General features: G+C 34.3%; 1 protein-coding gene across 13 annotated transcripts in view; it reads right to left on the reverse strand.

The window, feature by feature from the left end:
• The window catches only part of TDRD3 (tudor domain containing 3), a 169756-nt gene that overhangs the window by 81934 nt on the left and 70369 nt on the right, over nucleotides 1–17453 (reverse strand). For all 13 annotated transcript variants that reach the window (XR_012010013.1, XM_072782856.1, XM_072782853.1 and 10 more), the window contains 2 exons: nucleotides 11882–12042; nucleotides 6623–6764 (listed from right to left, as the gene is read on the reverse strand). Coding sequence is in view for 12 of the 13 variants with exons in the window: in XM_072782847.1 (XP_072638948.1) it covers nucleotides 6623–6764; nucleotides 11882–12042 (303 nt within the window). In the remaining variant the exon portion in view is untranslated. The remainder of the gene's footprint in view (nucleotides 1–6622; nucleotides 6765–11881; nucleotides 12043–17453) is intronic.

Below are 17453 nucleotides of genomic sequence, written 5' to 3' on the forward strand. Positions count from 1 at the left end.
TAAAGTTAAGCTTTCAAACCCTACTAATTTTAGTTTCCTTTTTTCCTCTTATATTGAAGACTAGAGAGATAACAACATATTATAAAAATGGAAAAAAAGTTTCCTCCCAGCAAAATAATTTCTCACGTCATAAAGTCCTTCAAAAGCATCATAAGAAATCTTCTGAAGGACTTCTTTCAGTCATCTACTCCTCCTATTTGTTTCATTTTTGAGATGTTAACATGTCTATTAAGTACTAGTTGTCATTTAATACATCTTTTCACCTTAAAATTTTTTTGTGTATCCCTAATAATTATCATTAGAAAATATTATGCTTAAAATATGCTGTTAAATAGTGGGTGGAAAGAAGTTTTAAAAAATCATGTGCACTTTTCAAACATATTCTTGGAGTTCTCGATTATGTAAAGAATACTACACATTTTAGATAACTTATATAAAGAATGCTAAGACTACAAGTGCCTGAGTGATACAGTTGGTTAAACATCCGACTCTTGATTTTGGATTAGGTCAAGATTTCAGGGTCATGAGGTTGAGCTCTGCATCAGGCTCTGTGCTCAGCAGGGAGTCTGTTTGAGATTCTCTCTCTCTCTACCTCCCCCACCCCCTGCTCACTCTCTCATGCTCTCTCTCTCTCTCAAATAAATAAATCTTAAAAAAAAAAAAAGAATGCTAAGACTAAAGGCAGCAATACTACTCAGTTGATTAAGCAAAGAATAATTTAAACTGTATAGGAATGTCAGATTTCTATACAAGCTACAGTTAAGATGTTAACCTATTTAAAACAAAAACAGCAAATGCCTAGAGTTATCTAGGGGTCCTTTCCTCAGGTTCACTTTAGATATAAGAAAAGGATTATTCAAAATCAATCATTTCAATTTATTCTCTAACTTCCTTAAAAAGCTCACATAAGCTACGAATAATACCATCTCTCAATACATATTATATGATTTAAAACACAGAGTTTCTACTTCTCATCCTGATGAATATATAAAAGTCAGACTTTATCTACCTCTATAAACAAATAAGAATCTGGGCAGCATATAAGAAACAACCGTTTTAAGACATAGGAGAGTAAGTAGTGCAGGCCTATAATCCCTCAAAGAGAAAAAAAAATACAAAACAGATGGAGCTCTGAATTACTGCTCAGAAGCATGATGCAGGCAGGGAGCACAAGGAACCAATTTGAGAATATCAATTTCATAGTTCAGGCAGGCTGAAGCAACTGAAAGTTGTAGGGCAGAGTTTTGTAAAAGAGGGACCCGTAGAGAAGACAGACTCCAGAAACCAATAGATGAATTCCTGACCTCACTGCTGAGAACCAGAATGAGCAAAAAACAACTGCAAGGTGTAAGCTTCCATTTATAATAGCATCAAAAAGATAAAATACTTGGGGATATTTGAGTAAAGAGACTGAAAGTCATAAAAAATTGCTAAAAGAAATTAAAGATGATACCAATAAATGTAAAGATATCTCATGGTCATTAATTCAAAGAATTAATACTGTTAAGATGTTAATACTCATTTTAAACATAAGAGACTCAATCACAGGAAACAAACTGAGGGTTGCTGGAGGGGAGGGCAGTGGGGGGGTGGGGTAACTGGGTGCTGAGCATTAAGGAGGGCACATGATGTAATGAGCACTGGGTGTTATATAAGACTGGTGAATCACTGACCTCTACCTCTGAAATCAATAATATATCATATGTTAATTAATTGAATTTAAATAAAATTTTTAAAAAAGATGTCAATACTATTCAATGTGGTCTAGAGATTCAATGCAATTCCTATAAAAATCCCAAGAATTATTTTTGCAGAGATAGAAAAATTTATCCTAAAATACATATGGAATCTTAAGGGATCCTGAATAGCCATAACTATCCTGAAAAAGCCTCACACTTCTCAATCATACAACTTACTACAAATTTCTTTAATCAAAACAGTATGGCACTGGCATAAAGACAGACATATGAAACAAGAAAATAAAGAACCCAGAAATAAACCCTTGCTTGCATATATGGTCAAATGATTTTTGATGAGAGTGGACAAGACCACTGGAGAAAGGAGAGAAATGGTAGTGGGTTAATGGATATCCACATGCAAAACAATGAAATTGGACCTGTAATTGTATCATATGCAAAAAACATTAATTTAAAGTGGATCAAATACCTAAATTTAAACCCATAAAACTCTTAGAAGAAAACACAGAAGCAAAGTTTCAGGACACTGGATTTAGCAACGAATTCTTATATATGACACCAAAAGCACAGGCAACCAAAAAACAAACAAACAAAACGAAATTAAACTTCATCAAAATTAAAAACTTATGCATCAAAGGACATTATCAACAGAGTGAAAAGGTAGCCCACAGAATGTGAAAAATATTTGTAAATCCTATATCTGATAAAGAATTGATATCCAGAAAATATCAGGAACTCATGACAAAAAACTAAACAAACCAGTTAAAAAATGGACAAAGAACTTAAACATTTCTCCAAAGAAGATATACAAATGGCCAATGAAAGGCTACTAAATATCACTAATCATTAGGGAAATACAAATCAAAACCACAATGAGATTCCACTTCACGTGTTAAGACGGTTATTATAAAAAATTAAATTAAATAACAAGGATTGGCAAGGATGTAGAGAAATTAGATCTCCTGTGCATTGCTGGTGGGAAATAAAATGGTGCAATCACTGTTGAAAACAATATGGCAGTTACTCAAAAAATTAAACATAGAATTAACCATGTGATCTAGCAATTCTACTTCTGGTTATATGCCCAAAAAAAACTGAAAGCAGAAAACTGAACAGGTATTTGCACAACCATGTTCATAACAGCATTGTTCACAATTAGCCAAAACGTAGGATCAACCCTAATGTTCATCAATGGATGAATGACAAAAACACTGTCTGTCTATACACACACACACACATACACACACACACATATACACACATACACACAATGGAATAGTATTCAGTCTTAAAAGTCAGGCAGTTCTGACACATGCTACAATATGGATGAACGCTGAAAACATTATGCTATGTGAAATAAGGCAGACTTATATGAAGTACCTAGAGTGGTTGAATTCATAGAGCAAGAAAGTAGAATGGTGACTGCCAGAGACTAAGGGTGGCTATAGGGAGATGCGAAGTTATCTCAGGAGTACAGAATTTAAGTTTTGGTACACAAAAATTCCAGAGATGGATGGTTGTGATGATTGTGTTAACAATATAAGTGTACTTAATGCTACTAAATTTTCACTTAAAATGGTTACAATGTTAAATTTAATGTTACGTATATATTACCATACATACACACACAAAGAAAAAAAATACAAATACAAATCTGTCATGGGAACAGGGTGAGGGGGCACTAAAATGTTCCAGAAACTACATTACTTCTTAAATTACATCTGGTTCAGAACTCTCTAGAACTTGTCTTTATCCAACATACAAAACATTCTGAGGTTTGAGTTTTTCTTCTTTTCATCCCCTATTACCAATTCATTTAAACTGTGTGCTACAACAAGTGCTCACAGTTTAAATACTGCCCAATGTCCCCTTGCGCTATTTATTTTACAAAACAGGGCCCTCTTCCAAAATTAATTCTGTGGTTTATGGTTTCTGTGTGTACATCTGACTTCTATGTGTACTACCTGCCAGAGGCTTATTAAGTAATTAAACTCTCCATGGTTTCTATATCACTATGGTTACCAAATCAAAACAGCAACAACAACCATGAAACCAAAGAGAACTATAATCATATTAAGATGTTTTTAAATGCTTTTTAATGTATATTTTAATTGCCTCCTAACAAGAAACATTAACAGCTTTCAGGAAACAAAATGCAAACGATATAATAAAACATTACAAGGACAACTATCAAACTACTAATAATCAATATGTATGTGTGTGTTTTAGGGGTGAAGAAGTTTCTAGGAATGTTTAACTGACTTTACAGTTAATGAGGTAATTTTGGCTGGGGTTAGGAAAATAATATAAGGTACTGATCTGACTTGAGATCAGATCTGACTTGCATCTTAACACATTTTTAAAAATCTCTAATAATAAAAATACAATTTATTAACTTGGGAAAAGAAAGAGCTACATGAAATGGGTGAGATTTCTCTGGGAAATTCAGAGTTCATAAACTTGGCTATTTATGTAAAACTATCAAGCCACTTCTGAATTACTTGCTTTTATAACATTTTAACTAAACAATGCAGTTATGGAACATTATCTTATACTGCATAGTACTGCAGACCTAAATGTAGCTCATTAGTATCATAAGTAATGAGTACTAAGGAATAAAAATGTGCCTAAATGTCTTTATCTATTTACCTCCCAAACAGAGGCACTTTCAAACTAGGACAATAGAAAAGAATAAGGTATCATAAAATAGCAAAAGCTTCTATTGCTAGGCTCCCTTGGCTCATTGTAGATAATAGGAAAGATTTGAGGGTAGCACAAGAACATCAATTTTAGCAAAGAGTAATTAGTTTTATCTGCTTTGTAATTCACTCATTCCACCATCAATTGTTATAAAGTTTTTTGTATGTAAGAATCAAGGCTTTCCTTTAGAGATATGGGAAGTCTAAGAGCTCTCTAATCATAAAATAAGTTATTTAACAGTTCTTTAAGTCCATTTTCTGATCTATATGGACATAATACTCTTTCATAATACTGTTAGGAAGATTACATGGTATACTGATGAGAAGAGTCCAGCATAATACCTACAGATTGTTCAACAAATATTCATGCAATTAAACAAAGCCACAAACAATTCTAACCTCAAGAAGCTTATAATCTATTAAAGGATGTAAGTAAACATAATTTTAATTCTAGGTAAAAATAAATGTGTTTTTTGATACAAATAAAATGTTCTAAGAATTCCATAAGGTGCAACTACTTCACTTGGTGAAGAAGTAAGCATTTGACCAGGGTCAAAAAGCATGGGGGCAATTTGGCAGGTGTCAGGAGAAAGAAATTAAGATGAATGATATAAATTGAGAAAAGTTTTTTTTCCCCAAAAAAGTATAACCGAGGAAAGCATAGAGAATCAAAGAAAGATTTGGCTAGAGCAAAATCCATGCAAAATAATTTAGAAAGTTAAAAAGGAAAATTGGAACTAGGGCTAGACTGTAAACAGCCTTGAATCCAAACTAAGGCATTTGAAATAAAAGCAGGCAGTGATGTGTTCTGCGTGATGCTGAAGGAAGGTAATCTTGAAGAAATAAAATAAATCAGAAGATGAAGAAAGGAAATTTGGAGAGACCAGTGAAAAAGTCACTGCAATAATCCAAATAAGAGATGCAAAAAGGGGATCCCTGGGTGGCGCAGCGGTTTGGCGCCTGCCTTTGGCCCAGGGCGCGATCCTGGAGACCCGGGATCGAGTTCCACATCGGGCTCCCGGTGCATGGAGCCTGCTTCTCCCTCTGCCTGTGTCTCTGCCTCTCTCTCTCTCTCTGTGACTATCATAAATAAATTTAAAAAAAAAATTAAAAAAAAAAGAGATGCAAAAAACTTAAACTAAAATAATCAAGTTGTGAGTATTTTTAAAAATTAAAAAATAAGGGCAGCTCAGCAGTTTAGCGCCACCTTCGGTCCAGGACATGATCCTGGAGACCCGGGATCGAGTCCCACATCAGGCTCCCTGGATGGAACCTGCTTCTCCCTCTGCCTGTGTCTCTGCCTCTCTCTCTCTCTCTCTCTGTGTGTGTCTCTCATGAATAAATAAAATCTTCAAAAAATAAAAAAATAAGCTAAAAAAGAAGAAAAGACAAACTATAGCAATAGCAATGGAACTGGAGAGCAAGGAACTGATATAAGATCTGACTGCAGTGGATCAACAGAATTCTTGTTGGAAACAAACTAGAGACATAATCACTAGATAACCTAGATAGACCAGAAGGATGAAGATATCATCAACATAAATAGGGAAAGCATAAACTAAAGTGCCTAGGAAGACAAATGCAGTTAAGAATCTCTCTGCTAGGGGCAGCCAGGGTGGCTTAGTGGTTTAGTACTGCCTGCAGCCCAGGGCCTGATCCTGGAGTCCTAGGATCAAGTCCCACATCGGGCTCTCTGCATGGAGCCTGTTTCTCCCTCTGTCTGTGTCTCTGCCTCTCTCTCTCTCTCTCATGAATAAATAAATAAAATCTTAAAAAAAAAAAAAAAACCTCTTTGCTATTGTGAAATTCTATACTACATACTAATTGCTTTCAGTTGTATGTATGTGTGGTTGTACATAGGACAAATAGACATATATTCACATATGTTCACAAGCACTATTTTTTTGCAGAATTATACACGGATACATTATACACAGTTTATAACTGGTGTCTTGGGAGTTTTGAAAACTTGTCAGTAAAGAATTACTTTTTAAAATATGTAATAAAATATAGCAAATACTGAAAAATGACATCTGCTCAAAACAATATACTTAAACAAAGGTAGGTAGTTTTCTGTAAAGATGACTGTGTTCCATTTGATTCAACTCTGACACAAAAGACTGGTTTTACTGTTCATTATGGGAATATTTCCTTAAAACATAGAATGCAATAAAAGGAATATAGTTTTTTTAAAAGTTCAAGCCATTTTTCTTAGTTTACACTTACTCTCTGTAACTCCCATTTCTCAATAAGATGTTCTACTTCACCGCCAAGAACTGTGGTGTTAGAGTCATTCAAGAGCAGGAATCCATTTTTTATATCCACAATGCCCGAGAGCTTCACTTTAGTTCCAGGTGGTGTGTTCAGGCTAAAGCAAAGAAAAAGGGGGAAAAAAAAAAAAAAAAAAGTTAAAACACACTGAAGCTCCCTCCCCCAACTGGAATTCAGTCCTCAATCTAGTCAAGTTTTTCAAAACACACTCTTACAAAAAAAAAATGTTTTTTCAGAGGAGATTGGCTATATATTGTGAATAAATCACCACGGAAGAGGTCAGAAGACCAGGTACAAGGCTATCACATTTTATCTTACTGACAAATGAGTTTCAGTTTCTCCATTAAAAAAAAAAATGTGGACAATAAAAATCATATCTCACAAATTTGTACTAAAGATAAGTAGAATAAGAGATACAAAAGTACCTTCTCAACTATGCCATGCTGTGCAAATGGAAGATCTGTCATGTTTTCCTCTGAGCTTTGACTATGCATGGCAATGATACTCTATGTGCAAAATTAAATTTCAGTACAGAAAAAAAGATATCTGACCAGTAATAATCCTAGAAATTTTATATCTATTTGAGCTACCATAATCCATACGGAACCATGCTCTTTTTTGTTAATTATCTGGTTAAAGATCAAAAGAGAATTATTTACTTTAAAGTTTATTAATTTTAAAAGAACCTGTTATAGGCAACTAAATATTATCAGATTTAGGGCAAATGTTAATTAACCTATGACCCCTTTTACAAAAACCAGAGACAAAATATTTATCCTTCTACTTACTGTTTGGTAAAATAAACATGGGAAGGAATCCATTTCATTACTGAGATTTATTCTAAAGTAAAAGCACAGAGTCCTGCCCCATCTCTGTGCACACGCAGCAAGGGATAAAGTACTCTAAACAGGAGAAAAGATATTCTCAAACACTTAGGACAAATTAGAAAATCAGGCTGAAATGGCTTCACGTTGTTCACATTTTTAAACCTCAGGATATTCACCATGTGCTGATATATGCAACAGCAAAATCAGTGCAAGTGGTGATATCATTGGTCTATTTTGAAGAAAGATGGTTGTAAAGCAGTTATTAACAAGAAGAAATAGAATACACTTGTTTTTAAAGTCTCAAAAATCTCATAGAGAGTAAGACATTATCTGGTGAAAACTATTCTGAGGATCCCAAGCTTTGCCATCCCATGTAACTTACAGAACAAATGGTTATGAATAGCCTTGCCTAACCTAACCCTTAAGGAGAAAGCTCTGTGGTAGTAAATAACTAAGGACAATATTTATCAGACTTCAGTATCAGCAATACTTGAATATGGTTACACTAAGTGAAGTTTTTCCCAATTTCAGGCAATTAGCAGATCCAGATTTTTATATCAACATTTAGGGATTAAAATAAAGTATAGGATACTATACTCTTTAAAGAAAGTACTATAATAACTGAATTGTATCATTTACATAAAACTTATTCTTCAAAATCATTTTTAGCCAACAATTTCTTACAAATTGGTAAAATTAGAAAAAACAATGAAAATGTAGAAACATAAATTAGCAATAAAAGAAACTACATAAGAACTTTAAAAAAAAAGAACTTTAAAAACATGCAAATTACAGGGACATTTAAGTTGTGATAATATAACTTTAAAACTAAAAGCTAATCTGAAAACAAATGATAAACTAATTTCGTATAAAATGACTGTACCTTTCTCAAACCTCTCCCTAATAGGTTAAGAGGAAAAAGTTGCCAAGTTATTTGAAGATGTGCTTACAACTTCATTCGGATAATTGATAAAAAGTCCCACTCACCAAATTAAATGATAGTTCTATTCCCACAAAAGGATAAATAGGTACTAAAATTTTAATATAATTTTTAATACATCACCTTCAGGGCCCTAACTAACTTTTATTCAGAGAGCATATTTTGATATAATTACTACTTTTATTGGCACCCCAAAGTGCCTCTACTTTCTATTCAATGCAACTTTTAAAAAGCTATAACCAGACAAATAAACACAAAAACAATGAGAAGAAGGTGTTTAAAGTTAAGGCCACTTGAGAAGTAGGACAGAAGAGTTGAAAAAAGCACCAAAGAGAAATGCAGTGTCCACTGAAGGCAACACAGTTCGTACCAGGGCCTGCCGTATCCTCTCCAGTGAGTTATTCTACTTTGCTTCTAAGATAACCACTAACCAATCTTACTTTGCTTCTAAGACAAACACCAACTAAGATAAAAGTCTCCCAAATGTTCACATGTAAGAACAGTTCTGCAGGCTGTTGCTCTTATAGCAACAAAAGCAGACATGCTACTTCAATGATAAGTCAATGAGCAAGCAGTGTTTTTTTTTTTTCAATCATCAAACTGCAATAAACTCAACAAAAGAAGACAGTGAACAACACAAGGGATCCTCCTTTGTAGACGATCTTGTGTTTTCATTTAGCTCAGAGAAATACACAGCAGTAAAATCAGAGAAGGGGCTATTACATGCCAAGTCTTTGAGTCATTTGTGAACTCCTTTGTAGGGAGTCTGACTGAATTTGCCAAAGGAGGAGAGGGAGTCTTTCTCCACAAAAGTAGAAACCTTTCTATTCTTCTAAAAGGCAACAGGGACACCTGGGTTGGTTAAGCATCTGACTCCTGATCTCAGCTCAGGTCTTGATCTCAGGATTTTGAGTTCAAGCCTCACACTCTGCTCCATGGTGGGCATGCAGCCTATTTAAAAAAAAAAAAAAAAAAAAAAAAGACAACATAATCACAAAATCAACAAAACCTGCTTTTTATATGAAAGTCAGTATTTTAGACAAACCTATCCTCTACAGAAGGAAATTCCTTTATCAGAGGCAGATAACAGGTTGAAGGAAGAAAAAAAAAAAAGGAAAACTATTGAGCATGTCATAGAATGCCTCAACCTACCACATTTCTTCCTATATACCACCATCTCAAATCACCTAAGCTCTTCCAAATGGAACTTTTCAATCAGTTGTTTTCAGGACTCTGTCTCTGCATGTGCTATTCCACCTCTCACCTTTCTCAAAACACCTATTCATATTTTAGGTCTCATTCCAGCCTCCTCCTAGTAGTTAATTTTCTAGACTCCTAATTCTTTTAGTTGATACATTCATCATAACTTGTATGCCTATCTGCCTACCTCATTAGCAGATAGTTACTTGGGGGCAAAATCTAAACTGTTTTTTGTTTTGTTTTGTTTACCTTTGTACCTCCAGCACTGGATAAAAGGGCTGGAACACAGTGGATGCTAAACACTTGTTAAATGCTCGCTAAGGAGAGAAATACAGTCTAGGAGTTTACATTAAGTGAAAAAGCTCAAAGGACCCAGAGCAGCACATGTAAGAAATATAAAACGACATTACAAATGTCCAATGAAAATTCCCACCTTGGAAAATTGCTCAAACTGAACGGGCACTGAGGAAAAAGGGAACATTTCTCTTTCCTTCTCATTGCTTTTTTCCATTCCAATAGGAATGACTCTAAAAGCCTCTCATAGAAACACATACAGAAGAGTGAAGTTGGACCTGTCTCCCAATACTCACAAAAATTAACTTGAAATGGATCAAGGACTTACGTATAAAACCTGCTACCCTAAAGCTCCTAGAATAAGACATAGGGAAGAAGCTTATCAGTACTGGTCTTGGCAATGGTTTTTTGGACATGACACCAAGAATATAACAATAAAACAAAAATCAACAAATGGGACTGCATCAAACTCAAAAGCTTCTGTATCACACAAAAAATAAAGAGACAATGCACAGAATGGAAAATAGTTTTTGCAAATCATATTTTGGATAAGGGGTTATTTAATATCCAAAAGAAATAAAGAACTCGGTGAACCTAACAAAAAACAGTCCGATTTAAAAATGAGAACTAAACAGACATTTTTCCAAAGAGAACTGCAAAATGATCAAAAGGCAGGTGAAAGCTGTCTAACATTACTACTCATCAGGGAAATGCAAATTAAAAGCACATGAGCTATCACCCCACACCTCTAAGAATGGTTATCATTAAGAACACAAAAGATAACATGTTGGTGAGGATGTAGCGAAAAGGGAACTCATACGTTCTTGGTGGAAATGTAAACTGGCCCAACCACTATGGAAAACAATATGAAGATTCCTCAAAAAATTAAAAATAGACCTACCATATAATCCAGCAATTCTACTTCTGAGTGTATACCAAAGGAAATGAAAACAGGATTCTGACCAGAAACACACACTCCCCTGTTTACTGCAACATTATTCACAGTAACCAAGATATGGAAACAACTCGAATGAATAGATTTAAAAAAAAGATATGGTACATATACACAATGGAATATTATTCAGCATGAGAAAGGAAAATATCCTGCCATTTGCAACAACATGAATGGACCTTAAACATATTATGCTAAGCAAGATAATTCAGATAAAGACTATATGATATCATTTATATGTGGAATCCAAGTAAATTAAACCTGTAAGAAGAGAATAAAACGGTGGATACCATGGAATGGTATAGAGGGATGAGATTAAAGGTGTTTAAGGGCACAAATTTATAATGAGTAGTATATAAACTATAGAGATCTAATATACAGTATAATAAACACAATGACGGTATTGTATTATTTATAATGTGATAAATACTGTTACATTAGGGATCATAATATATAAGGGTATCAAAGTACAATGCTGTACAATTTAAACTTATGCAATGTTACACATCAAATTTATGCAAATAAAAATAAAAACTTCTTATAAAAATAGTCAAAAGAAGAATTCAGAAAATTGTTAGGGAGTTCCTTGTCCTCTAAGAAAGTGGAATGATATCTCTGATATCTTCTTCATTTCCTAAGAAAACTCATTTGTCTATAAAACTTTTCTATGTGATAGACACAGCTGTCAAAGAAGAAATTGTAACATATTCAGAGAATGTGTTTGTTTGGGAAATTTTTGAGTGACCTAAAATGTATTGCAAAAACAGAAATGATTACTTTTCATACAAAAACATCTCGGATTTTTTTTTAATAATTAACACTTAAGGAAAGAGTAATCCCATTCTTATTTTCCTATATAGATAAAGTAGAAATATAAACTCTTGAATTTCTTCTGAAAAATTGTAACATGCACTTAACAGTTCTTTCTAAAATTCGTAAAATTCATTTTGAATAGCACCTTCACACTCTGTAACAAATATACTAAATAAAGTGTCAATCACCTTATTTTTGACATATAACTAAATTCCACAGCTGTGCAACTTATGTGCCCATCAGTCATCTGCAAACGCAGCATTCTCGGTGCAGCCTGAGATTCTTCATTGTCCTTTGGTGCAGCAACATTGCGAATTTTCTGAATTTGCAAAACACATGGACCTTCAAGCTGTCAAAACACAAGGGAATAAATATTACTTTCCAGCCATGGGTTTGTTTTTCATTTATTGTGTTTCTCTCTTTCTTAATGGTCATACTTTGTGATTTATAATAATTTCAATTAAATAAGGTCAAAAATGAAATTATGTAACATATGTCAGAGTTTGGGGGGATTTAAAGATAAAACTTCTAAAGCATGTCCTGAATTCATTAATTCTGAATGCATTTTCATAAAGTAATGGGAAAAGTTAAAGAAAACAAAGTTATATTTCTGGATTAAAGGTATATTAATAAATGTTTTTAGTGTTATATGCTCTAAATTATTCACATACATGCCCTCCCCATCTTCTCCATGTACATTAAGGGGCAATCTGGAATTAAAGAACTCGGTAATTTTTTAAGGGACATCAACTTTACAGCACCAGTTGGAAGGAATGTTTCCTGTTTAAAAACATCAAGTTTAAAGTACACCCTCTTCTGGTATTAATGAAGAATACAATACTCCAAAATTTAAACCATATAAAGTTCAAGAAGTGTGAGCTGTACTTGATTTATTTTCACATTATCTTTTCAAGTAAATTTAAATCTAATGCTGTACTACATGCCTGGCACTAAGGAAAAGAAACACTCTCTCCAGCCACATTTCAATCAAAGACAAAAATTAAAATGATGGACTAACCAGCTATTAAAATTTTTATATAATAAAATATCTATGATATAATTGGGAAATGCTGGTAAAATCTGCTTACATGGCTGAAAAATAACATAAAGTGATATTTTCCACATTATAAAATATTTTATCTCTAAGTAGTATCATACCTACAAAGGAAGAAAGGGGCTATTTTTCTGTGACACAGTCCTAAATAAAATTTTTCTGTTCACATGAATGTAATTTATATTTTCAGCAAAGAAAAATGTAAAATGATTGACATTTACACTTAATCCCTTGAGTGAGCATGTCCCAAGTTAACAAATCTGCTACTGCATATTTACCAATATTTTGCCTATAAAGGAATAATTTTGTTATAAATTTAGTCCTAAAGAATATAATTAGAAAAAAAGAGACTAAAATTTCCACCTAAAATTCAGTTACAAAAAAAATTCCAAGTTAAAACAAGTCAAAACCTTTAACAAATATAGATAAGCTGCTAATTCAGGATGAACTATTTCTTTTGCTTTGTTAATTCCCTTAAAATAAGGACATTTAAGTTATTATTATTATTTTTAAGATTTGTATTTATTTATTCATGAGAGACACAGAAAGAGAGAGGCAGAGACATAGACAGAGAGAGAAGCAAGCTCCCTGCAGGGAGCCTGATGGGGGACTTGATCCCGGAACTCCAGGATCACACCCTGAGCCAAAGCAGACTCGCTTAAAACCGCGGAGCCACCCAGGTGATCCAAGGACATTTAAATGAAACCACTGGAAGGTTACAGTTATTATGTTTATCATTCTCTTTATTTTACTAATATTTTTAGCTTCAACATGGATGAATATTCAGCTTGCAGTGTTCAATATGACCCACCAACCATATGCAACTATTAAATTTATATTTAAATTAATTAAAATTAAACTAAAAATTCAACTCTTAACATTAGCCATATTTCATATTTCAAATGTTCCGTATCTGGACAAAACAGATATAAATTATCTATATCACTACAAAAAGTTCTATTAGACAATTGATGATCTAAATCCATGTGTTCCAAAGTGAGACTCAAGCATGCTAAGGAGAGTGCATCCATTGAACCATGAGAGGGAAACTCTTGCTTCTGTTTAATTCCTGATAAAGAAATTAAACTTTCCTAGTATTTCTTATCCAGCATGAGAAGGGCATCCTAACTCAGTCATTTGACATACAGATCACAATGTATCTTTATGGAATTGGGGAGTTCTACAACCCATGAGGGTTGACAGGACACTTTTGGTGATTTTATTTGCTTCCAATGTGTGTGTGTGTGTGTGTGTGTGTGTGTTTTAAGATTTTATTTATTTACTCATAAGAGACACAGAGGCAGAGGCAGAGACACAGGCAGAGGGAGAAGCAGGCTCCATGCAGGGAGCCCGAAGTGGGACTCGATCCCAGGTCTCCAGGATCACGCCCTGGGCTGAAGGCGGCACTAAACCGCTGAGCCACCCGGGCTGCCCGCTTCCAATGTGTTGTAACAAACTGCCTTTTATTTGTGTGCAGTTAAATGGATATATAGAATATATTACCTAGTTTTAACAATTAATGCTCATAAAATAGACAAGTAGCTTTAAGTTTCTACCAAAGAAACATAAATTGAAGATAATATCGATGACAAAAACACAGGGTGGGAATACAACCATTTTGCTGATCTCCTACATCCTAGCTGACCATAGGAACAAAAGCTAGAGAATGCTAGGAAATAACACCTGCCCCTGGCTCCTAATATTTCCTAATAAGCAACAAGTTCACTTACTTAATTACTCCAACTCCTGGTCTCTCTAGCTCTTTTAGTGGATTGAATAGTGGCCCCTCAAAAAGATACATCTACCTGGAACCTGTAAAGTAACCTTATTTGGGAAAAGGGACTTTGCATACATAACTGAGGTTAGGATCTAAAGATGAGATCATCCTGAATTAGGATGGGATAGAAATCCAATGATGAGTGAACTTGTAAGATAAAGGGAAATAAACACACGTATAAATAAACACAGAGAGATGCAGGCTAGAGAGGCCATGTGGAGATGGGGGCAAAAATTGGAGTTTCACATCTATAGGGCAAGAATGTCAAAGACTGCCCACAGCTACCAGAAGCTAGGAGAGAGCCATAAAACAGATTTTCCCTAAGAGCCCCCAAAAGGAACCAAACCTGCTGACACATCGATTTTAGACTTCTGGCCTACAGAACAGTGAGAGAATACATTTCCGTGTTTCATGCCACCAAGTTTGCAGTAATTTGTTACAGGAACCTTGGGAAACTAATACACCCACTCATGGAATGACCTATCTGATTGGGAAGAATATATTGTATACACTGAGCTCAGCCTCACCCTTCTTCTTCCTGAGATCTAGCCAGGATCCCTGAGGTATGAACTACTTATTCAGGTTCTGCACGGGACTGACACGACCACAAAGGAGTGTATGTCTACCTGGCCTGTGGTTCAGTGGGTCCATTTGGCTCTCCCACTAAACCACATCCTTCAAAGAAATTTTCATTCATGATAAAGTTGATATTTTGGCCCACATCTCCCACACTTTACTTCTCAATTGATTCAAAAGCAAAGTGGAAAAGGAGGTACTGTTTATTAGGCTCTTCTTAGAAACTCCTAAATTATACAATCTTGTCATAGTCACTTCTCAGTGTGAATCATCAGGCCTTAATATTAGTGATCCCACAATTCAGAAATGTTCTGTAAGCCCACATGTATAATGATATTTCTATTATTATGTTCATAGAATTCAGTTTATTATACTCTGTAGAAAAAAAATACAGAGGTATGGGGTCTAAGTAAAACACAATTTGTAGAATAAAATGCTACAGTTCTAAGATTATAAATCCTAACTTTACACTCTGAATCTAAAATCATCTAAAGATGGGGCACTTGGGTAATTCAATCGATTGAGCATCCGAGACTCGATTTTGGCTCAGGTCATGATCTCAGGGTCATGAGATGGAGCCAGAGTTGGAGTTCCATGCTCAGCAGGGAATCTGATTTCCCCTCTCCCTCTCCCTCTGTCTCTGCCCCTACTCATGCATTCCCTTTCTCTCTCTCTCTCAAATAAATAAATCATTAAAAAATAATAAATAAAATCATCTTAAGGCATCCACAATACTGAATGTGAATTAACCTCAAAATCTGTGTCCAACTAGTGTCAACAGCAACCCCAAACTAAAAAAATATATAAATTTTAAATAATAAAAAACAAAGATTAATCTTTACCCAAGATTTCTCCTTCTTTGGGGAGGGAGCCAAAGGGAAAGAGAGAATCTTAAGCAGGCTCCACCCATAGATAGGGGCCTATCTCATGACCGTGAAATTATGACTGGAGCCAAAATCAAGTTAGACTTAACCGAATGAGCCACCTAGGCACTCTGCCTAACATTTCTTTAATGTCTGATTTTCTTTTTTGCATGAGTAATAGGGGACAAGTAAAAGAAATTACTGTAAAAAGTTTAAATAGGTAAAAAAAAAATTCATTATTGTCTCTCCAGGTAAAGATTTCTCATCATAATAAATGATACCAAGTATCTGCCAGAAATATTATCTGAGGCCAAAACAATTCATTCAGGCTTCATTCCTTCTTCTGCTTAGGACGATGGACACCTCTCTCGTGTGAACTCCTAAGCAGTCATAGAAACTGTTTTGGAATACCAGATTTAAATGGCTCTATTAGTTTATTACTTTATTGATATTAAGTAACACTCCTGTTTATTAATCAGACTCTCCAATGACATGGAGATGGCTGAATGACATGGAACTAGTTGTTTATTGTATGATCACACCTGGAAAACTGAGATTTTTTTCTTTAGGACTCTAGAAAGAATCTAAATTTAGAGAGTCTATGATTCTTTTTTTTTTTTTTTTTTTTTTTTTGAGAGTCTATGATTCTTACTGTGAAATATCTGGTAGCCATTTTTAAATAATCTTATCAATTTCCTTGAGAAATAAATTTCCACCATTGATACCTAACATCATAAGCACAGATTCTCCATCAAACTTAGACACAGGACCTACAAATATATTAATTATGAAGGAATCTATGAGTCAGATTAAATTCTGATCAATTTTCCAATATTATTGCAAAGTGGGTTAAAATTAACAGAATAAAAAGTTTCATCCTCCAGTCTTCTTACTTAAAATCATAATTCATTTCATTCTTTATCACTATTTTCAAAGCATTTCCAGTGGCTTATTTAAGATTTCCCAGGGTTCATTTTTCATTCACTTATATCTAGAGAAGTTTTTGATTAGACTATTCACATCTCTATCTTAGGATCCAAGCCAACAGGACAAATGATTCCAGAAAGCTGTCTTGGAAGAAGAAACAGTGGTCCTGCTTTAGCTACTTTAAAAGCCTGAAGGACAAGCATTTATGATGCTCTCTTTCTTATCCTACTTTTTTGCCTGTCAAAACAACTCTTAATATCATTTTAAGAAAATTTTAACAAAAATGAGGATAGGGCAGGAAAAGATCACAGGAAAAAAAAGTATGATTTGTCACACCCTGTACCATTATAAGGATAATATCAGACTCAAAAAAACTAGAATGAAAGACAACTATCTATACAATGTTAGAAATTTCAGAGCATTCCTCACATCATCCATTCAAGCATCTATGCTAAATCTCAATTTGGTGGACATTTTCCTCCAGAGAAGATCTATGTGCGCTTCTGGCAGTAACAACACTACAATTGAGAGAGCCTTGACTTTGGGCTAGTGTAAAAGTAACA

Source organism: Canis lupus, chromosome 17, assembly GCF_048164855.1.
Source record: "Canis lupus baileyi chromosome 17, mCanLup2.hap1, whole genome shotgun sequence".
Classification (NCBI taxonomy): Eukaryota; Metazoa; Chordata; class Mammalia; order Carnivora; family Canidae; genus Canis; species Canis lupus.